The sequence below is a fragment of the Lissotriton vulgaris genome, chromosome 3_1 (genome assembly GCF_964263255.1).
Source record: "Lissotriton vulgaris chromosome 3_1, aLisVul1.2, whole genome shotgun sequence".
NCBI classification, from domain to species: Eukaryota; Metazoa; Chordata; class Amphibia; order Caudata; family Salamandridae; genus Lissotriton; species Lissotriton vulgaris.
The window spans coordinates 57174137-57197306 of NC_141689.1; the positions used below are offsets into that span (position 1 = coordinate 57174137).

Consider the following 23170-nt stretch of genomic DNA (forward strand, 5'->3'; position numbering starts at 1 on the left):
GCCTACTTAGGCCTCTTTTCTTAGGTTTAACTGCAGACATCTGTCTGGGTGAGCACCGGCTCCATTTCTGGCCTGAACTTATCATACAACACAGAGCCGCTGTCTGGTCTCTCTCCAGACAACAGGCGAGACATGATGCTCTAGATTTGTTATTAGTACGAATCAGAGTATATGTAGGACCTGTGTTCCCTATCTGAAAAACTGCTGATTAGGAGTCAACAAGAGTGAGCTTGGCCATCAAAAGAGGAGGGAGCATAATTGCATGTACAGAGAATCTGCATTTCCCATTGGATGCTTGGAAGCATGCTTTTGTGAAGGGAACAGGAAATCACATTTGTAGAGAGCCTCATGAGAGCGTAACATGTACAAGCAGGCATTTTTTAATTAACACGTAGCACGTGTAATGGTTTGAATCATGTCCTGTACTAACTTTGTGTTACTTGTTGTCTGTGTCATATTTTCCCAGGTAAATAATTGAATTAACAGTGTGGCGAGGACTAACCCCTAGCCCTGAAGAAATTACCAATACTGTGAATGGCAATGAAACATGTTGGCCTTCCATGAAACTTGATGGTTTGCGTCAGTGGTCTTGTTTTTAAATTGAGAAGCAGTGATTAAAGTATTGGTGTTGCCAGTGGTCGTTTAGCTCGCTTTTAGTCAGGAGAAGCGAAAGTCAGTGGTAATTTTGCTTCTCTAAATAAGAGGTCAGAATAGGACTGCATACGGAGATTTCTCCAAGTGAGGGTTTTTACCTTTTTCACACCCCTAAGTAATTTTGAAACTTGTTTCACAATATTTGTATATGGGTTAGAGTTGCCAATGATGAGAACCGGAGCACACTGGTGAGAACCAATCAGTAGCTCCCTAGGTGATGTTACTGTGAGGCACCTCCATACCTGTGCACATTTTTTCATTTTTTCACGTAAAATGCACCTTAGTGGTGTATAATGGGGAATGACACAGAACAATAACTTTTTTAAATATATATATATAAAAGTATGGACAGGAGCACCCAGAAATGGACAGCATTGTGAGTAACTGAAGTTAAATATTTTAGCCAAGATGTGGCTTTGGGGTATGCTCACAAGAAGTGTTCCATATTAGATCAGGTTTTCTTGGATTGAAAGCCTCACATTGGGCCTCATTTTTGAGGCCGTGCGTCACTTTTACACCGCCGGTGCGTCACTTTTCGTGACGCACCAGAGGCATAAAAAATGCGCCTTGTTGCGCCATATTTACAAAGTGACGCATGCAGGTAGAGGCGTCACTTTGTAAACCCCTGCTCCACATTATACCTGCGCCATGTATAATGTATGCAAGGGGGGCGTATTGACACAAGAAAGGGTCGTAGAAGTGACGCAGTGAAATCTATGAGATATAACTTCTAGGACGCTGGTTGTCAAAATCTTGTGCCTGCCTCACAGCAGGCGTAAGACTGACGCAGGCCCTTTCACATGGGGCTTGCCCCATGTGAAAGGACGCATTGCTGGAGTTGAATCACTTTTGTGACACACTCCAGCAATGCGTAACTTTTGCGCTTACAGTTACGTCAGAAATACTGACGTATCTGTAACTTCTTGCGACATGATGCGTCATACATTAAATATGACGCATCAGGTATGTCGCAAAGGAGTGCGCACTGAGAAGTGACACATCGCTGCTTTCACGTAGCGATGCGTCATTTCTCATAAATTAGGCCCCTTGTGCCAAAGGTGCTGCGTGTGATTTGAAAGTCATGCCAGGAATGGGGGATTTTAATGGGGAGTACTGTATCCAGTCCTTGTGCAATGCGCTGCTGGTGGTGGTATGTTATGCAGATGAAAAGCCCCTCGAGTGCCATCCAGCTGGGTTGCACAGAGAAGATGGAAGTGCCAGAGCTTTGGAATGCCAGGCAGCGCACTGCCCATCATGGTACTCAAGGATTGTGATAATGATCAAAGGGCGCTGTTGCACCATGTAAATGGTATGCAGACTTAACCAAAAGAAAAAAAAAAGTTTCAACAACCAAAGTGGATAGGCCACAGGAAACTGATAAAAGAAACACAGGAGATACAACAGGCAAAAACCAATAGAAACGGAGGAAATCAAACTGGCAAGCACATCGACCTATAAGAAGTGAAGGTGGCATGTAAGTCCCTTTTAATATGCATTAAAAACAATAGATTTCACAAGGACAGTGCATAGGGTGACCAGAATTTCAAAGCCAAAAACCGGGACATTTCGCAAAAAAAGAAGGACCACAATTTCATGTCATCCCAGCGCACAGAATGACAGCGCTCCAGCGCTGGCGGGAAAAACTGGACTGTCCCGGCAAAACCTGGGATGCTTAGTCACCCTAACAGAGCAAGCACCTTGCAGGCGAAACCTAAAAATACAGTGACAGAAATTGGTGGCCTGCTATCACTTTTAGGACACCATCCCTTTGTAGCTATTTACTGAGACTCACAAATTGAGAATTGCCTAATAAGATTTACCTAAGCACATTTATTTTGACCTTCTGTGATACTTTTTATATATATTTTTTTTTTTATTGTACTGTGACTTTGATTGCTTGCAAAATAAAATACTGATTTTGTACATACATCAGACCATAGTTCTTACATTTGTGTTTTTAAAGAATGATGTACAATTGAATACACCACTGGCTAAAACTAGTTCACAGTAAACTAATTTAAAAGTATGCTACTTTATTTTGAACGGTATCCTAAAGATTGAATTACACCTGCCAAATAGAATATAGCAGTTACATTTTTTAAATCTTATTTAATTACTGATGAAATGTGCTTTTTGTTGTCCTGGAAAAGGAGTAATTCAGTTCAGTTCAAACAAAGGTTTATTTGGACCAATTAGTCCTTAATAACCTATAATCTCCTTAAATACAATCTCATTGAAAATATATCTTAATAAAATCCATACTAATAATATAAAGAGAGAGCCCAAACCTTTGAGGCGGGTAATCTCAGGAACCACAGCACCAATCACAACACCCAATACAGCGTTGGAAAGGGCAGTTGCAGCAGAAGGACATAGGCTATGCAGACGCCCACCATATGCATTTAAAAGGTAAAAGAACCTTGCCAGCAAAGTAGTCCCTTGGGGGCGTGTCTGCGTTGGGCTGGGGCGTGTGCTGGGGGCGTGACAAACACTGGGGGCATGTGGTACGTTCCACCCTTCATGCCATGTCTCATATTGTGTGCTAATCCCACCCTGCTCCCTTTAAATACCCCTGCACCCCATGATCATAACCCACCCTTACTCCTTAAAATACCCCAACACCCTTAAACACTAACCCATCTTAACCCTATAAATATACCCTGTACCCCAAAACCCAAACCTATCCCTAAACCCTAAAACTACCCCTATACCCCAAAACCCAAACCTAGCCCTGAACCCTATAAATACCCCTGTACCTCAAAACCCAAACCTACCCTGAACCCTGAAAATACCCCTGTACCCCAAAACCCAAACCTAGCCCTGAACCCCAAAAATACCACTGTACCCCAGAACCCAAACCTACCCCTGAACCCTAAAATACCCCTGAACCCCAAAACACAAACCTAGCCCTGAACCCTTAAAATACCCCTGTACCCCAAAACCCAAACCTACCCCTGAACCCTAAAAATACCCCTGTACCCCAAAACCCAAACCTAGCCCTGAACCCCAAAAATACCCCTGTACCCCAAAACCCAAACCTAGCCCTGAACCCCAAAAATACCCCTGTACCCCAAAACCCAAACCTACCACTGAACCCTAAAATACCTCTGTACCCCAAAACCCAAACCTAGCCCTGAACCCTAAAAATACCCCTGTACCACAAAACCCAAACCTATCCCTGAACCCTTAAAATACCCCTGTACCCCAAAACCCAAACCTACCCCTGAACCCTAAAAATACGCCTATACCCCAAAAGCCAAAACTATATCTGAACCCTTAAAATACCCCTGTATCCCAAAATCCAAACCTAGCCCTGAACCCTAAAAATACCCCTATACCCCAAAACCCAAACCTAGCCCTGAACCCCAAAAATACCCCTGTAACCCAAAACCCAAACCTACCCGTGAACCCTAAAATACCTCTGTACCCCAAAACCCAAACCTAGCCCTGAACCCTAAAAATACCCCTGTACCCCAAAACCCAAAACTATATCTGAACCCTTAAAATACCCCTGTACCCCAAAACCCAAACCTAGCCCTGAACCCTAAAAATACCCCTATACCCCAAAACCCAAAACTATATCTGAACCCTTAAAATACGCCTGTACCCCAAAACCCAAACCTAGCCCTGAACCCTAAAAATACCCCTATACCCCAAAACCCAAACCTAGCCCTGAACCCTTAAAATACCCCTGTACCCCAAAACCCAAACCTACCCCTGAACCCTAATAATACCCCTATACCCCAAAACCCAAACCTAGCCCTGAACCCTAAAAATACCCCTGTACCCCAAAACCCATACCTATCCCTAAACCCTAAAACTACCCCTGTACCCCATAACCCAAAACTATATCTGAACCCTTAAAATACCCAAAAACCCCAAAACATATACCTCAGTACCCCAAAACATATACCCCTATAGCCATACTTACCTTATCCAAACATTAAAAAAAACATGCTTTTACGATTCATGAATTTACAACGAATTTCGTTGTAAATGTATGCGTAGTAAAAGCATATAAAATGTAATGCCATGCGTTATAATGGCATTGCGGAGTCATAGTACTTTCGTAATGAAAGTATGCGGAGTGATGGTATGCGGAAAGAAAGTTGCGGAATAATCGGTATTTACCCTCCCCCGGTAAGTACATTGGTGGCACGTCGGCCCACATCTCCAGCAACATACTCATATTTTTTCACCACCCATTTGAAAAATGCACAGGTCTCTCTCATTGATGGCCAGCACCAACATACACTTTTAGACACACCTCCTGCCACAAGTTCTAGAATTGCGAACTTTAGAGCTGGGGAGCTACGTTTTTTTTCTCGGCATCAGCTCAACATCCTGTGAATCCAGGCAAATCGCTTTGTCTCCCCGTGCCTACCACAAATGAATGTGTTCTTCTGTAATGTAAATTGTGCTCATGCCATGTTGTCGAGTTTGCGCTATATAATATTGCAAAGAAATATAAAGTAGGGAAACTCGAGTTCACACACTACTGAACGCGCACTCTTAAGTGCATCAGCAGTGCACTGTGAATCGGAGCGTTTCACAGTTCTGTCACAGATAAGAAATACTATCAAAACGAAATCCTACAAAACAATATACTACTGGCGGCAGCATTTCATACCCGGACATCGTCGGTACGGGCTGCTATCAACAATGAAATCATAAAGCAAGGACTTATAAAAATTGAAGATTCACTGTATCTATTAAGCGAGAAGTCCTTACAAGATATCAGCCTGCCGCCAGCGGTCCGAAATAACCTAACTGGATACCACAATATTGCTACCGCACACAATATTCCAGAGCTAAATAACTACCTTGCTCAACACTTGCCTAACTTAGTTCCCGATCAACAACTCGTCTACAACACCATAGTTGATAGTGTTGAAAAGAAGCAAGGCAAACTATTGTTCATAGACGCCCCCGGTGGCACAGGAAAGACTTACCTAATCAACCTCATACTTACCAAAGTTCGATCTTCTGGGAATTTGGCTCTAGCTGTTGCTTCATCTGGAATAGTTGCCACTTTGCTAACAGCTGGGAAAACAGCACATTCTACCTTTGAACTGCCTCTAACAGTTTCCCTTGAAAGGGATTCAATATGCTCTATTCGGAAAAACTGACCTTTGGGGACACTGCTTCAAAATGTGTCTCTTATCATGTGGGACGAATGTACAATGATACTAAAACCATTGCTGCCTATCCTTTTTTTACCCGGACAACGTCGGGACGGGCCGCTAGTCTACCATAAAATTCATACATATAAAATGATTTATTAATTCCACCTTTCTATTTAAAAAAACATTTATCAAATAAATATCTATGAGAAAGATTTTGATTATATTCACCTTTAAGGATTGTTTTCTACTTTTTGAATTAACTTTAAATTATACATTTCAATTATAATATCTACCACTTGTGACCGATTTTTATTACCGCACTTTTTTAAAATTGGACATAAAAATATTTTCCTTATATCTAAGACTTATCAGCAGTCCAATAAAATGTGTAATATGTCACATGTGGTGCCGAAATTACAAGTGCATTTCCCTTTGGATTCAATCATAGCTCTTTTTACACCTTTGTTGGCATACCAGGGGTTAATCCCCATTCTGACAATAGAGGAGTACATCAATATGTGGGAAATGTTGTTCATTTTGTCATGAATTAGCCATGAAGCGTACATATTCTTTCCTCAGGAGATATCGTTGATCAAGATCTCAAGAGATTTCTCACTATGGGCCCTAAGTTCCCTCATATCTACCTAGAACTTTGACTTCAGTGGCCACAAGTTGCTCCTCATGACTCTACAAGCTTTAGTTATGGCTTTCCTTGTACCTTTTGCCCACTTCAGCTATTCTGCAGTATCTCATTTCTACACCACTGTGATATTTTGTACTCTTCCCCACAGCCCAGGCGCTGCCATAATTTTAATAGTTCCATACATGGCATTATATCCGATTATATCATTCTGGTTTCCAGTCTTACTGCTTGAACCATTGAACACCTGGGCAATGATTATACCTGGTATACACCTGTTACAACGCAACTTTTACAACTACCTACCATTACAACGCAACTTTTACAACGCATACCATTACAACGCATTGCGCTGGGGGGCGCTCTAGGATAGGGAATACGTTTAATTTACTATCCAACACCTTCCCTAGTGTCCACGGGGACTGGAGTTGGAATAGTAAATTATACTTACCACTATCCAGCACCTCTAAGCGCTATGCGTTGTAATGGTATGCGTTGTAATGGTCGCGTTGTAATGGTATGTAGTTGTAATGGTATGCGTTGTAACGTCATACATCCATTATACCTTTTTCAAAAATTTCCCTTCTACGTAACCCCACCTATTTTTACCACTCTAATAAAACAATTCTGCTCCATATTGAAACGGCGGTGGTATCTTGGTTGTGTAAGCTTTTAAATATGGTCTGTCAGACATTTAACCATAGCCTCTGTTAATTTTTTCCAGACCACTAACAGAAGCAAAAGCCCTTACTCTGTGCATGTAGGTGAATATATTAATTTCTCTTTTCCAACTTTGTGGAACCTACACACAACTAAACCTTTGTCTTTTCCATGTTTACTACAAGTTTTTTAACCCCTTCGCTGCTAGGCCTTCCCCTCCCCCCGTGCTAAGCCTTTTATGGCTATTTGAGGTAGTTTGCGCTTAGGTTCCTGTAACTTTTTTACCACATAAGGTGTCCACACCAAATTTACATCCTTTTCTTCCAACATCATTGGGATTCTAAAAGTACAGAAGGTTTGTAGATTCCCCTCGAGGTAACCCATAAATAAGCAGAATCCAGCTAAACTTAATTTTTTGGGGGAAAAATGGGAAAATAGTGCTGCAAATGAAAGTGTCTGTTTTTTTCCCTGCAAACGGTATCAACAAAGGATTTGTGGGGCTGAAATCACCATTTTCCCAGTTTTTAGGGAATGGCTGATTTTTGTCAGAAAACCTAAATTTTTTCACATTTTTAGCATTATACTGGGATATAGCCTATTTTTGCTATTTTCTGTGCTTTCAATCTTCTTCCAGTTATTGGTAGAAATGGGTATGAAATCAATAATGGATCCTGGAAAGCTATACATTTATACGGCATCAAGGGAAACCTAACAAACAAATATATTTTTAAAAACTAGACACTCAGGGACATCCAGGATAGGGTGACTTCACTGGCTCTCACCAGGTTCTGTTCCCTGAATCCCTTGCAAACCAAAGAATGTTTCCAAAAAAACAAATTTTCCTCATATTTCTGTGGTGGGAAGTTATGGAATCTGCGTGGATCCACAATCATCCACTCACCCCACATTCACCAAAGTCATCCAAAAAAAATGGTACCTCACTTGTGTGGGTAGGCCTAGTGCCAGTGGCAGGAAATGGCCCAAAACACAACGTGGACACACCACATTTTCACAGTGAAAACTGACCCTTTTTTGCAAAATGCCCAGCTGTAGATTTTGAACATTAGCTCAGTCAGTACCTAGGAAAACCTAGCAAACCTATAAATGTTTGAAAACTATACACCCAGGGGAATCCAGGATGGGGTGAGTTGTCTGGCTCTCACCAGGTTCTGTTACCAAGAATCCCTTGCAAACCTCAACATTTGTCATAAAAAACTAATTTTCCTCACATTTCTGTGGTGGAAAGTAATGGAATCTGTGTGGATCAAACTACAGCCTCAGGAGCTGGGTAAGCTCTTCCTCAGCTCCCGAGATTGTTGGGGGGAGGGAATACCCTTGGTGCCTGCACCAGAGGATTGCCAGTGCCATGTGATCAGACGGCCGCCGGCTGTCCTACGCACAATCACTGCTGCATCGGACGCCCTCTGACCTAAAACTCAAGGTAAATCTGCTATGAATAAGGAGAAAAGTAGGGGGGCAAAACTCATCCCTGTCTTAATCCAGTTCCAATTGGGATTTTTGCGATAGGGTCCTCTCTATATCCAGAATTACCTTCACCCAATTACGGGTATGTTTCACTTGGATTATTATCAAGGGATATTTAGGGATGTTGTATCTAATCAACATCTCCCACAGCTTCTTACGGTCCACTAAATCAAATGCTGCACGAAAGTCTATGAAGCAGCAGAACAAACTGCACCTTTGCTCCATAGAGTTCCGCCCAATGGACCAGTCCGCAAAACAGTGATTGATGGTAGAATGACCCTCATTAAAAAAAAACTGTTCCTTGGGCACTTCTGCCCAGTCCTTGAGCCTTTTTAAAATTATTTTTGCAAATACCTTTTCTCCCATATCCAGTAGGTTGATTAATCTACAGTTCTTCAGGGCTTTTATATCTCCTCGTTTGTGTATAGGTCTTATAATTGCTCTGCTCCAAGTTTTAGGTATATAACCTGAGTTAAGTATACCAAGGAAAATCTTCAAAAAGAAATCTGCCCGCCACTCCGGCATGGTTTTCATAATCACTGCTGGGAGATTGTTTGGGCCTGTGGCTCGAGTCAGGGATAGATTAGCTATAATTTCTTTTAACATCACTAGTTCTAAAGGCATCCTTCATATCCTCCTTCACACCTGGCCAGATTGTGGCTCTCAGCCTCTCTGTTTTGGCACATTTTCCATGCATTTCCCTCAGGTACCTTACCCATTCATCTTCTGGTACTACACAATTCAAAGACCCCTGTATTTTGGCAGAATTTCCTTTAACCAACTTCCAAAATCCTTCTATATCTTTGGATTCTATTGCTGCCAATACTTTTACCCAACAACTCTCTTTATATGTTCTTTTTTTGTTTCTGATAGTCATTTTATATATTTTCCTTTATTTCTGGAGGTTGCAGAGTGTCTCTACATGTTGCTTTCCCCTAAGTCTTCTTTCCCCTTTCCTTATACTTGCTTTTAGTTTATTATCAAACCATAATTCTCTTTGCTCTGGTTTCTATTTTCCCTACCGTCACCTAAACTATTTATTTTCATTTTGACCATTAGGCATTCCACTAGATGGCTCTTTATATTATCAAACCATCCAATATCTTAAATGTTAGGGATTTAATGTAATTTAATTGTGGGTTTCTAACGTGCTAGAATCGACTCCCGAAGGAGTATCTCTGCGCAATAGACCGCTGGGGAACCCGTCCTGGCTTTCCCTGTGAGATGGTTCCTATTGGGTATCTCTAAGGTGAAATCAGGCATCCCCGGCGTATGTGGGGGGCCGTTGTGGAGATGAGGCAAGCTAATGCCCAGAGTTGCCGAGTGTGATCCCTGGTTAGAGTAGGCACAGAGGTGAGAATTATCGAGTCCGCTGACCCTGGTCCACAACCCTGCCGCGTCGGGTATTGAACCCTGGTCCCAGGCCGTCCTCTGCTCCCGGGTCTGCTGCCTCTAACCAGTGAGGCACACCACTACACTCTTATGGGATACTTCCTAGTGTTTCGTTGTGCTGTATGACGACTCATTTTTCGATGTGTTCCTCTAACATACGAGTGGTGAGTTGCTTTGGGTAATCAATATTTACAGGGAGAACTGTGGGGCATATTACCAAGGGCATTATCGCCCTATTACCAAGCTGTCGCTAACACCAGTTAGCACAGCTTGTAGGCGATAGCGGCCATTTAGGGGCCCACTTTGGATGTCAGCGATAATTATCGCTAATGACATGCAAAGTGGGCGTGCCAAAATGTTAGCGACTGAAAACAGTCGCTAACATCTCTAACTCCTATTAACAACTTTTGGAAATATTCGCGCTAAGCGCGAATATCTCCAAAAGCTAACGCCTGCTAAAAGCAATTCTTAGCCATGTTATCCAATGGAAGGTGGATAACATGGCTAAGAGCATTGTCACGATAATGCATGAATATCGCTGATTTTTCAGCGATATTCATGCATTTAGCAGGATTTTTACCGCTTTTGAGATAAACCTTGATAATATCAAGGTATCTCAGCTGTAAAAATCCTCGGTGCTCGACGATATTTTTTTCCCGCTAACCAAGCAATAGCGATAATTATCGCTATTGCTTGGTAATATGCCCCTATATCTCTTTGTTTTTCACTTGCTCCAAATATTTCCATCTTTAATGAGTAGCGATTGCTTCCCTCCACTCTTGCCACCTCAAAGTTCTTGACTAATTCCAAGTTCCAAGCATGCAGAAACGCATTATCTATTGGGCATAATTGATAGCCTGTCTTAAATATGCGATCTGCTGGTCGATCAGTCTCCATTCTACCATTTGTACAAACTAAGCCCATAATTTTCCCCAGAGCCATATCTTGTGCTGACAAAAGCACCATAGGAAAGAAAGCATCATTTATCTTATATGAAGACAGCAACTCCTTGCAACATGGGTCAATCTGACCAGGGTCTAATTTATGATTAAAATCACCCAACACAATTAGTGCATCTCTCTGGAAGCGATCGTCAAAGCTAATTTGACTTCTATGAATGTTTCCAGTTCTGACTTATATTCCTTTGTAGATGTCAACGTTATTTGCTCACCAGAAGGTCGTCTAATAGCTTCTTCTTTGCTGACTTATTCTGTTGGACAAACCCTTCAATCGATGGCATTTCTGTCCATTTTACAGGTCTGATCCCTTCCTTATGTAACTTGTGCTCTGCATTTACTAGTGCTGACTTCACCAACTATGAATATAGAATATATTTTCCCCTTTCCTGTTTACAGTAAATCCCACTTGTCTGAGATCTTCAGAGCCTATGTTCTGTAAACTTGCCCCTTTAGATAGGGAAAATAGCAGTTGTGACTGGTTTCATGGATCTAATTTCCTAACTTTTTTTCTACCTTTCCACTGGCCCATCGGTTCAAATAATAACAACAGATCCTGTCTGGTTCTATTCTCAATTTCTAGTGCCCCCTCTTCAAATCTTCCCCCCTTCTACCTAGTTGTTCTATTCCCTTCCCTCTCCCCATTTGGTCTTTGCAAGTTCTTATTCCTCTTTGCCCACCCATCTCAATACTCATATCCTCGTCACCCTCTTCCTTACTCATAGAATATTTCTTTTTTTCTATCCTTAGGTTCCCCCACTTCTCTTTCCGTCCTCTCCCCTATTCTGAGTTACAAGTAGCTGTTCTTCTTACAGGGGTATTTTTCCCAAAGCTTTTACCACAACCTTTGTTAAGCTATTATACCCTTGTCTATAACTACCTCATTTTTTTCCTGCTGTTTTATAATTAGGCCCTTCTTTAGACCTTTCCTCCATTGCCTTGCTTGTGGTATTTGATGCTTTAACTCATTGTTTCTCCCTGTTTCTTTATGATTATTGGGTATTGTGATACAAATATGCTTTGCTCCTCCTTCTGCGTGTGGGTACCATTCTTCACCCCTTCCTGCTGGGATTTCTCTTTCCCCGCTTGTTGGTCCCCTCCAAATGGCCTAACTATGGATGGCACGATGTCTTTGATTTGTTTCAGTTCCCCCGCCATAATTTGAAGCTGTTCTTTTTGAATCTTTAAAATGTCATTATTCATTACTAATACCTCCAACAGGCCTTGCAGTTCTTTTGCAGGATTAATATTACTTCCAGCATTGAAGCACTTGAAGCTCCTGGGACTTCAAAGTTGACCATGGCTGGATCCGAATAGTCATTTACTCTATCATGAGGCATTTCCGCACTTTCATCCTCTTCGAGGTGTTCCTCCATAAGGTTAGTGAACTCCTTACATTGAGAGTCACCGTCTATGCCTCTTCCCTCACCCTCTCCTTCTTGATCATTAGAAAGGGAAAGAGTTGGAGCAATGAGTATAGTCTTGTGTCCAAGAATAACTCAGCTATATTGAGATGAGTTTGGTATGGAGAGGCTAAGGCCAGGGATACCAAACTAGTGGATGTTAGCTGTTTTTTTCTCACCAAGCTGCCCTTTTACTAGCGGTTTATTCCTTTTAAAATGTTTTCCCACAAAGTCTATCAACTTTGTGACTGAAAACCCTCCTTTTACCACACCTATTCATTTTGCTGGCGGGTTTTATTCGGAGGCAGCTTTTTCTTTTGTGTGCCTTTTTTTGCATGATTACTTCCATTCCCTCCGCCCCCACTTAATTGGCTTCAGGCTTTCTATGACATGTTTAACTTTTATACAATTTTTTTCTCCTTGATGACATCTCTTTTTAAACATTCTTTTTATATATCCTTTGTTTTAGAAGTCCACTGGATGTTTCCCTTGTCTTTGTGCTTTTCAGAAGGGGTTCTTCCGGGACACTTTCTGCCCAATTTTTCTTGGAGTGACCTGGGGCTCTTCCCCTTTAATTACAGAAACGTTCACTGCCACCCATCCTCCTTGTACTCACCTCTGCTCACCTGCTACGTGCTACGCTGACCTGCTGAATCCTACCAGCATCAACGTCAGTTAAGGACCATCAATCCAGATTTGTATTATTTTTCTCTGTTTTGGAAAATGATAGAAATAGGGAACTGAGGTTGCTCAAATAGATGCTGAAATGGGAGTGGATCAAAATACAAGCCTGTCACATTGTAGTCCCAGTGGGAGTATTACTGCATGCCCAATGCACCATTAGATGATGAACCAAGCAACCAGAAACACTAGTAGGTAAGAGTTATTTTATTAAAAACATCTTTTTCTTTGGAAACACCAGGGATATTTCCCTCATAAAATGAGTACATGAGTGATTTGACTCCTTTTTGATAATCCGATTGGCACTGGGAATGTGAACCAACCCATAGCAAATGTTTCCTCTCCCTCTTTTTTTATTTTATTTAATTGGAAATGCAAAATAAATTGAATGCTTTGAAGCAATACTAACGTATAATGTGTTTTTACTGGTAAAATGTGGTGCATTTTAGAAAATCAAGTTTCAATAAATTCCTGTTTGCAATACAGGTATTTTTTAGGTTGAGCCTAGGCTGTGCATGTGCTGCTCTGCGAGACATGCTGTATTCTGGTATGGACCGGAAGCTCCACCCACTCTCCGTTTGTGTCATTGTCCACTGTAAACTGTGACTTTTCATTGGTAAATAGCCTTAGTAGTCCCCCCTTAGTACCACCTTTTATCAGTTTGTAACCTCCCATGAGGACACCTCCTGTTACATGTGTTGTTACTCTGCAGGCTTTAATTACAGCCTCAGAACACTATTTTCACAAATATCTTTGTCCTCGCTCTCTCTTAACGATTATTTATTTATTCTTTATAGCACAGGCACCAAACTCATTTGCAATGCAATAGTTCTCTCATTTGCGAGAGTTTAAGCCATAGGAATTGCAAATGAAAATGCTTTTTATTTATCTGTTTTAAAAACAACTCATTTACAATGCCAATAACACAAACTCTCATAAATGCTGGACCTATTGCATTGCAATTGTTTGTTTTCACTAGGATTGGAACCTGTCAACTACAGGTTACACACCAAGAGTGCAGAAGGTGTATTTACTCAGTTACCTTTGACTACAGTTAGAACTTGTATCCACCACATTTCACATAAATCCCTGCCTTAGGTGCATTAGCCCACTGAGCAGCCTCACTAGAATTAGAATATTTATATCAGTGGTGCATACTGTTCTTTCAAGTAGGTATGCTTTTTTCAACTTACCGATAGATGTAAGTGGTGCTTAGAATCAATAGATCCCATATTTCAAAGTTTCAATATCTCTAGGAGAATGGCTGCCAGGACTGCCCTATGATGTTACCCCAGAATGGCATCACTTTGGTTGGTACAATCATAGACTGTATAGCCAATACAGTAAGACCGAAAAGAGAACACGAGGGAATGAAAACTGACTTGGAAATCATTTAAGAATGTTTTGGTAAATGTCCATTACTTAAAGTGTGTCTGAGTTATTTGTCAGCAAATAGTTGTTTGTTGCATGAACCTCCAGGCTTGGTATGACTGGCCAGTGACTTGGGCAGTTCCTGTTCATCGTCTCATATAAAATCCTATGAGAATGGCAAGATACTATGAAATGAAACCAGTTATTTGATTTAAGAAATAGGGCTGCATAATGAGCTGCAGAAAGAGATGTCGCTGCCTGCATACTGTGCAGCACATGAACAAATGTTACTGGTCATACACATTGTACTGGAGCTGATGCATCCCAGCCTGCATACTATGGAGTACAGAAGCAGATACAGCACAACCTGCATACTATGCAGTACAGAAGCAGATGTGTCACAGTCAGCATACTATGGAGTACAGAAGCAGATCCAGCACAACCTGCATACTATGGAGTACAGAAGCAGATGTGTCACAGTCAGCATACTATGGAGTACAGAAGCAGATGCTTCACAGCCAGCATACTATGGAGTACAGAAGCAGATGCTTCACAGCCAGCATACTATGGAGTACAGAAGCAGATGCTTCACAGCCTGCAAACTATGGAGTACTGAAGCAGATGTGTCACAGCCTGCATGGTATGGAGTACAGAAGCAGATGCTTCACAGCCAGCATACTATGGAGTACAGAAGCAGATGCTTCACAGCCAGCATACTATGGAGTACAGAAGCAGATGCTTCAAAGCCAGCATACTATGGAGTACAGAAGCAGATGCTTCACAGTCAGCATACTATGGAGTACAGAAGCAGATACAGCACAGCCTCCATACTATGGAGTACAGAAGCAGATCCAGCACAGCTGCATACTATGGAGTACAGAAGCAGATACAGCACAGCCTGCATACTATGGAGTACAGAAGCAGATCTAGCACAGCTGCATACTATGGAGTACAGAAGCAGATCCAGCACAGACTGCATCCTATGGAGTACAGAAGCATATGAGTCACATCCTGCATACTATGGAGTACAGAAGCAGATGTGTCACAGCCTGCATGGTATGGAGTACAGAAGCATATGCTTCACAGCCAGCATACTATGGAGTACAGAAGCAGATACAGCGCAGCCTGCATTCTATGGAGTACAGAAGCAGATACAGCGCAGCCTGCATTCTATGGAGTACAGAAGCAGATCCAGCACAGACTGCATCCTATGGAGTACAGAAGCAGATGCTTCACAGCCTGCATACTTTGGAGTACAGAAGCAGATACAGCACAGCCTGCATACTATGGAGTACAGAAGCAGATACAGCACAGCCTGCATACTATGGAGTACAGAAGCGGATACAGAACAGTTTGCATACTATGGAGTAAAGAATCAGTTACAGCACAGCCTGCACACTATCGAATACAACACAGCCTGCTTACTATTGAGTACAGAAGAAGATGCGTCACAACCTGCAAACAATGGAGTATAGAAGCAAATGTCACTAACTGTATATAGCATACAGTAAAGCATAGAAGCAGTTATACCACTGCTTGCATACTGTGCCACATGAAAGCAGGCCAGCAGACTGAACATGGGATCTCAGCAGACGTACAGGCTACTGCCTGCATGGGGTCTGTTTTAGGGGCGCTGGTGGGTTAGGTGTAACAGAGAGGCTGCTTTCTTGGGAGTTGTGCTGGTATCACCGGGGTGTAGTAGATCACCACTGTGGAGAAGAAAAGCATCAAAGGACAGGGCAGATGTGCAATGAAGTCAGCTGAAAACAAGTACTAGAAGTAAAAAACAAAAACACTATAACACTGTCAATGCTGAATTTATCACAGCTTTTTTAACTTTGTCATGTTGCACTGAGGCTCAACTGTGCAAGATTTCAACCAAAAATATTGACTTTCAATTTCACTCATAACTATACAGAAAAAACCATGATGCAATCCCCATCTGCAATATTTACATGGTGTCAGTGCAGTTGTTCTTTGGATTGTGTCCTTTATCTGAAAATGATGATTTTTTTGTGGTTTGAAAGATGGGCAAAACTCCTGGGCACCCTGCAGAAATGGATAGCAGGAGAAGGGGGGTTATTGGGGGGTGAGAGCAGGAAGGAGTAGGGATGGGGTGTAGAGAAAGAGAATATGGGCAGAAGCATAGGGAACAAGCATTAGTAAATACAATGAATGTCTGTATGTATGGCTATCCATTCCTGGTGAAACACCAACTACACTGCGGGTAGGTCTCAAATGGGGAAATTAGTTTGAGACTTTGTATAGGCGGGCTTGGATGAAAGGAAGAATCGGAGCGTGATGCATTCCAAGCCTCATGTACTACTACATGAGTGCAGCCAAACCAAGCCACATTTAGAGGCTTTGTGTGGGCTGGCTCAGATGAAACTGATGTTTGAAGAGGGATGCATTCCAAGCCTCCTGTAATACTAAATGAGTGCAACCAAACCAAGCCACATTTAGAGGCTTTGTGTGGGCTGGCTCAGATGAAACTGATGTTTGGAGAGGGATGCATTCCAAGCCTCCTGTACTACTGAATAAGTGAGGAACAAGTATTGGTTAATACAGGAAAATATGCTACAGACAAAAGAAATGGAGTGAAAGTAAGTGGCACGCACAGGAACTAATGAAAGGCCAAGAAAGAGAGGAGGTGGGATGTACGCCCCTTTAAGTTTATATTAAAAACGATAGATTTCACAAGCGCAGCACAAGCGCTCTGCAGACGAAACCTAAAAAGGTAGTGGATGTACCAGGAGTAGAATTACTGTTTATTTAGAGTTGTGCCAATTACCTATAATGCTGGTGTGATAAATGTGCTGTGTGCACCACTTTGTTGCTGATAAATTGTAGTATAACTTCTGAAAAAAGGCACTAAAAAATCTGTCACAGTAGCAAGAAGACTTTAAAGCCACCCTCGGGGAACATATTCTAACGAATCATCACATAACATACACATCATATCACATCTGTAAACTTAGGCTCAAATTTTTTGTAGGTAAGATTCAGTTAGATGTTAAATTATGTGACGTCTTGAGAAAGTAGACTTTCTGCAACATGGCAACCCTTTCGAACATATTACAGCTTGTGGAAGTGTAGAGGAAGGACATTTCTCAAACTGACCTGGTTAAGGTTGTGCATCGCAGAGTCCCAGATGATCGAGTTTTTGTTGAAGACAAGTTGATGACCAGCGGGAGCGGACGGGTCAAAAGTGCCAACTTGGATTTCTCTGATGGTTCCATTAGGATAGATAACCCAGTTTAATATGTCATACTGAGGCAGCACATCACCTGTGTCATCAAATTCAATGTCAACTCCAGAAGGTGTCTTAAAATGAATCTTCTGAAGGAATCTGTGCAGCTATTAAAGTACAGATTAGAAGCAATAAACATGATGCTAACTGTATTGCCAATGCTCATGAACCTTTACAAAGCATATTCATTGTTGTTATAAATGTTGCAAAAGTACAAAAAATCATAAATCATCATTTCATTTCACTATTCAGGGAGTTTGCCAAGCAATATCTTCCTTCAATTTTTGCTCCTGAGAGCCTTATTACATGATTGCCATAAACCTTTCAAGGAAACATGGTTAATTGGGGTCCATAGTTTGTCAGGTTCCCTATAATTATTTTCGCACATGATTCTCAGAACAGGTCCAGGATATATTCATAACGTGACTCAGTAATTTTACAATAAGGTTCTATCTGTTATTACTAGGAACCTGAATGGCCCAATAAACAGGTCTTACATGTGCATGGTGTATGTAAGGAGGTTTCCATTTATTTGGAATTCATAGCTCCTTTTTGTCATTGCGAAAATCTTTTTCTGATCTGTGGTGAAACTCATCTAGGTTTATGACCTTCATCAGGAGTTTTAGCTTGATAGATTTAGTCTGTCTGCTCTCTACTCGCTTATAACTTTTTGAGTAGGGATCAGCCTATGCCTGTTCAAGCATGTTCTATTAGAGGCATGGACATTTTTTTAAGCTGAGTTGCAGATTTCCTTTATTGGTGACATGTGCTTGGTCTTCTTGTTCTATGTCTGGGACCAATTACATTTTGGATGTGGGTTCCCAGGAATGTTTATCACCAGTATTGTAACTGCTGACTCATGATCTGTGCTGGGTTCAGTAATTGTTATTAAAGGTCCATGGGGGCTTCTGTCTTTTTCAGTGTTCATGATTTTGGGGGTCATTAGGATGGCGGGCGGACTTAGTCCGCCCGCCATCCTATCGGTGATTGGGACCGCCCACCATAAGGACGGGGGTCCCGTGGGGGGCATTAGGATGCGCCCGCCACTGTGGGGGGCGCATCCTGCATTTTTAGCATTGTGGCAGGCGGTGCTCTCAGCACCGCCCGCCACAATGCTAAAAATGCACTTATGCATTTGCATACACAAACGGCAGGCACCGAGCGTTGCCTGCCGCTTTGTTTATGCAAATGCAGGAGGGTACCACAGGTACCCTCCGTGTGCACCCCCCACCTCTCCTTCACTCTAGGGGCCCACAGGGGGCCCCCAAAGTGAAGACCGCATGCCTTTCCGTGGTGGCATTGCCGCCACGGAAAGGCATCTGAAGTAGCCCATGTTAATATGGATGGCGTTGTCTGATAGACACCGTCACCATATTAAACCTTTTCCGCCCCGGTCGCAGGCGAAGTCGACTGGGGCGAAAAAGCGGCAGACGGTCTTTCCGACCGCCGCGGTACCCCCTGCTATCCTAATATGGCGGGGGGTCATTTAGGTGAGGATGGTGGGCGGATTGCCCCCGCCAGGCCGGCGGTTGCCATCGCCTGCCTAGCGGGGGCAATCCACCCGCCATCCTAATGGGCCCCTTTGTTTTGAAAGGTACAATTCTTATACTGCTGAAGGTTTGAGTATTTCTTTATGTGTAAATGATGGGAACAAGAAATAAAGATAAAGAGGTATTGTCTATATTACTTACCAGTGATCCAAGTAGTGTGTAGCTTTCTTAATCATCCAAAGCCTTTCTTTCTATCGCTCCTCTAATTGGTCTGGGTCATTTCAGGTTTGTTGTTTATGAACAGGAAGAGAAATGTGCACGGCCTACCTTTCTGGGGGTTGTTGCTTCGTAAAACAATATATCTGGAAGCCAAGACAATTACAGCTACGGAGCTGGGGGTCACCTCTTGTTACAATGGCCGGGACAAGTAAGAAACCATCAGAATAATTGACAACAAAAGTGAGGTTCGGCTATGACAGCACTAAGAGCAGTCTCACCTGTACACATCTTTGGTCTAATAGAGAATGTGTACACAATGCAGCCATATTTAAGTTTATTTTGGTCCGAATGTGTAGTGTAAAAACCTGTAATCTCTGCAGCTGAGATCAAAGAGAAGAACAGTGGATAGTGGAGTCCTGAAATCTAAATAGTCAGGTCTTCACTCAACAAGTACAAACATGGGATAAGATGCCCCAGGAAGCTGACCCTGGAACACATTAGCACCTCAAAGCTTTTGCTGCAAACATCAAGCACCACATGGTAGTGGGTGTTGGTGCCAGAAGATAAGAGCAGATAACAGCTCCACAGAGTAGTGCAAGGCTAATCAGGTCTGTGCCGGAGAGTTTGTTTAATATGGTTCCTGCTGAGGAACACTTTAGTAGTCACAAGCCAAAACAAACAGACTTAGGGCAAAAAAAACAAGGCGAGGGATGGAATGCTTGAAAAAATCTCAGCCACTGCCAATTACTTGACACTCGGATGCGTTGAAGACAGACAAGGGAATCCAAGGATACCAAGGGCCTAAGGGTAGTCTTGGAGCCATAAGGATAAAGGGTCCCTAAACGTACATGTTCTGGAGTGATATCCTTGGTGCACAGTAATATTGCACCTGGTGAATTCAAATAATCAGTCATTTGTTTACATGCAAAGTTTAAATTCATCCTTTTAGGTGCGAAAATAAACAGGCAAAAGACACGGGTTGTGACATCAAGAATTATAAAGAATCAAAACATTACATTTCCTATTAAAATAAAACACAATGCACCCAAAGGAGCAATTTTACAAATTCATGCGGTCAGACTGATTTGGTCAACGACGTTTCAACCCCTTAACATTTGGGATCATCATCAACTGTAATTCAACTTGCATTAGGTTACAGGGTATATTTACTGATGTATTGTATATAAATTATGTAGTAAGGAAATCATTCAATCAATCAATTCAGGGGATTCTAAGCGCGCTACTCACCCATGAGGGTCTCTAGGTGCAGAGGAGGAGGGCGGTCCACAGATCTGCTTAGCCGAAGAGCCAGGTCTTGAGGGTCTCCCTGAAGTGTTCAGGGAGGGGGCGCATCTGAAGTCAGCTGGTAGCTCGTTCCGGGTCTTGGCTTCAAAGTGCGAGAAAGATCTTCCGCCTGCTCTGGCTCTGTGGATGCACATGGTTTCGGCCAGTGGAGGTTGGTAGACCGGAGGTTTCTTTTGGGTATGTGGAAGTTGATTCTGTCGTTGAGGTGTTTTGTTCCGTTGTTGTGAAGGCATTTGTTGGTGTGAGTGAAGATTTTGAAGGTGATATTTTCTCCACGGGGAGCCAGTGGAGTCTTCCTGGATGTGGGCTGATGTGTTTGTGCCGGGGGATGCCTAGGACAAGTCTGGCGGCAGTTTCTGGATTGTCTGGAGTTTGCGGAGTAGGGACTTGTTGATGCTAGCGTAGAGTGCCTTTCGATAGTCCAGTCTGCTGGTGATGAGTGCGTGAGTGACTGTCTTTCTTGACTCAGGGAGGATCCATTTGAAAGTCTTGCAGAGGATGCAGAGTGTGTTGAAGCAGCTAGAGGTGACAGTGTTGACCTGTTGATTCATGGTGAGTGATGAGTCGAGTACAATGCCAAGGTTTTTGGCATCGGCTGAGGGGGTAGGTGGGCTTCCTGGGGTGGTCGGCCACCAGGTGTAGTCCAATGCCGAGGGGGTGGTTCCAACAATAAGGACTTCTGTCTAGTCAGCGTTGAGCTTCAGGCAGCTGTTAGTCATCCAGACTGGGACGTCTAGCATTCCTTTCTGGAAGTTGTGTTCGGCATTGGTGGGGTCTTCCGCAAGGGAGAGGATGAGCTGGGTGTTGTCAGTGTACGATATGATGTTGATGCTGTGTTTTCGGACGGTGGTAGCGAGGGGGGCCATGTAGATGTTGAAGAGGGTCGGGCTCAGAGATGACCCATGTGGGACACTGCAGGTGATTTTTGTGGGATCGTACAGGATGGGTGGCTGTCTGATCCTTTGGCTTCTTCCAGCAAGGAATGTTCGGATCCAGTCCAGGGCTGTTCCTTGTATGCCGGTGCCATGTAGTCTGGCGCCTAGTGTGCGGTGGGAGATGGTGTTGAAAGCTGCTGATAGGTTGAGTAGGATGAGGGCTGTGGAGTGGCCTTGGTCCAGGAGGGTACGGATGCCATCTGTGGCGGCGAGCAGAGCGGTCTCGGTGCTGTGGTTGTTTCGGAATCCGGATTGGGACGGGTCGAGGATGGAGTTCTATTCAATGAATCCTGTCAATTCCATGTTGACTGTTTTCTCTGGGAATTTGGCTGCAAAAGGGAGGAGCGAGGTGGGCTGGTAGTTCTTGAGGTTGGTGATGTCTGCTGTGAGCTTCTTGAGTCTTCAGCAGGGGCCTGACTTCTACGCATTTCCAGTTGTCTGGGAACGTGCCTGTTTTGAAGGTGGTGTTGATGGTATGTTGTAGTTCTGGTGCGATGGCGGCCGCGACTCTGTGGTAGATGTGAGGAGCGCAGGGGTCAGTGGGGGCCCCCAATTAGATGCCTTTCATGGTTGAGGCATGGTTTTCGGTTGTGATCGGAGTCCAGTTGGAGATGGAGGGCTGGCTGGTGTCTCTACGGGGTGGGGGTCTGGCTGTGGCATCTGGTGAATGGTTGACAAAGTAGTTGTAAAGGTTTTTGATCCTGAGGTAGAAGTAGGTTCCAAGTTTGTCACAGAGGTCTTGGGATGGGGGATCTCTATGGATCCGCTGTGTGGGTTGTTGAATTCCGGAATGATACTTAAGAGTTCCTTGGAGTTGGTGGAGTTGGCGAGGATTTTATTGTGTATAAAATTCCTCTTGGTGGTTCTGATTTGGATGTGGTAGTCAGTCATGGCATCCTTGTAGGTGGAGTAGTTTTCTGTTGTCTTGGGGTTTCTCCAGTTCTTCTACAGGCGTGGTGAGGCAGGCAGCTTTCGTGGGGTGCTGTTTGCTGTGGTTGCGTAGTGGGGCAATCTCATCTGTGCAGTTGGAGATCCAAGTGCGAAGTGGCTGCGCTGTGTGCTTCGGGTGCCCAGGAGCGGTTGTCTCGGGTGAGGGTGGAGTTCAGTTGCTCGTTGGTAAACTTGCTCCAGTTCCTTCGGGTAAAATATATTATATTGTCCTGATGATGATCCCAGAGGTTAAGGACATAAAAAAATCATTGATCAAATCGGCTGAGTAATTACCAATGGCTGAGATTAAGTCAGGCATTCAGTTAATCACTTTTGTATGTACTCACTCTAGTTCTTACATTGACAGAACAAATACTAATTATGTGATTTTTTGATCAAGGGAGACCAGGTCTGAGTGGTTTAGGAAAACTCTAAATTATGCTCAGTTGATGAATATCTGCTTTCCTATCAGTTTTCCAGAGCCAGCACATCTTAAGGTTAGGTATACAGTCCAACGTTTGTTACTGTTCTTTCAAATACAGAGACCATGTACTAATGCAAGCTCATTCAAATGCAAGGGCAACCTCTTAATATCTGGTCTGCAGACAGCTTTAACTGTCCTGTGAGAGTTCCTGCCATGGCTTAACAATCATCCATCACTACACAACACACA

At 43.0% G+C, this 23170-nt stretch overlaps 1 protein-coding gene across 1 annotated transcript in view; it reads right to left on the minus strand.

Moving 5' to 3' along the window:
• Positions 1-23170, minus strand: part of LOC147725939 (vomeronasal type-2 receptor 26-like) — a 44675-nt gene that overhangs the window by 20824 nt on the left and 681 nt on the right. The window contains exon 3 of the mRNA XM_086963396.1: positions 17489-17725. Coding sequence (XP_086819522.1) covers positions 17489-17725 — 237 coding nt within the window. The remainder of the gene's footprint in view (positions 1-17488; positions 17726-23170) is intronic.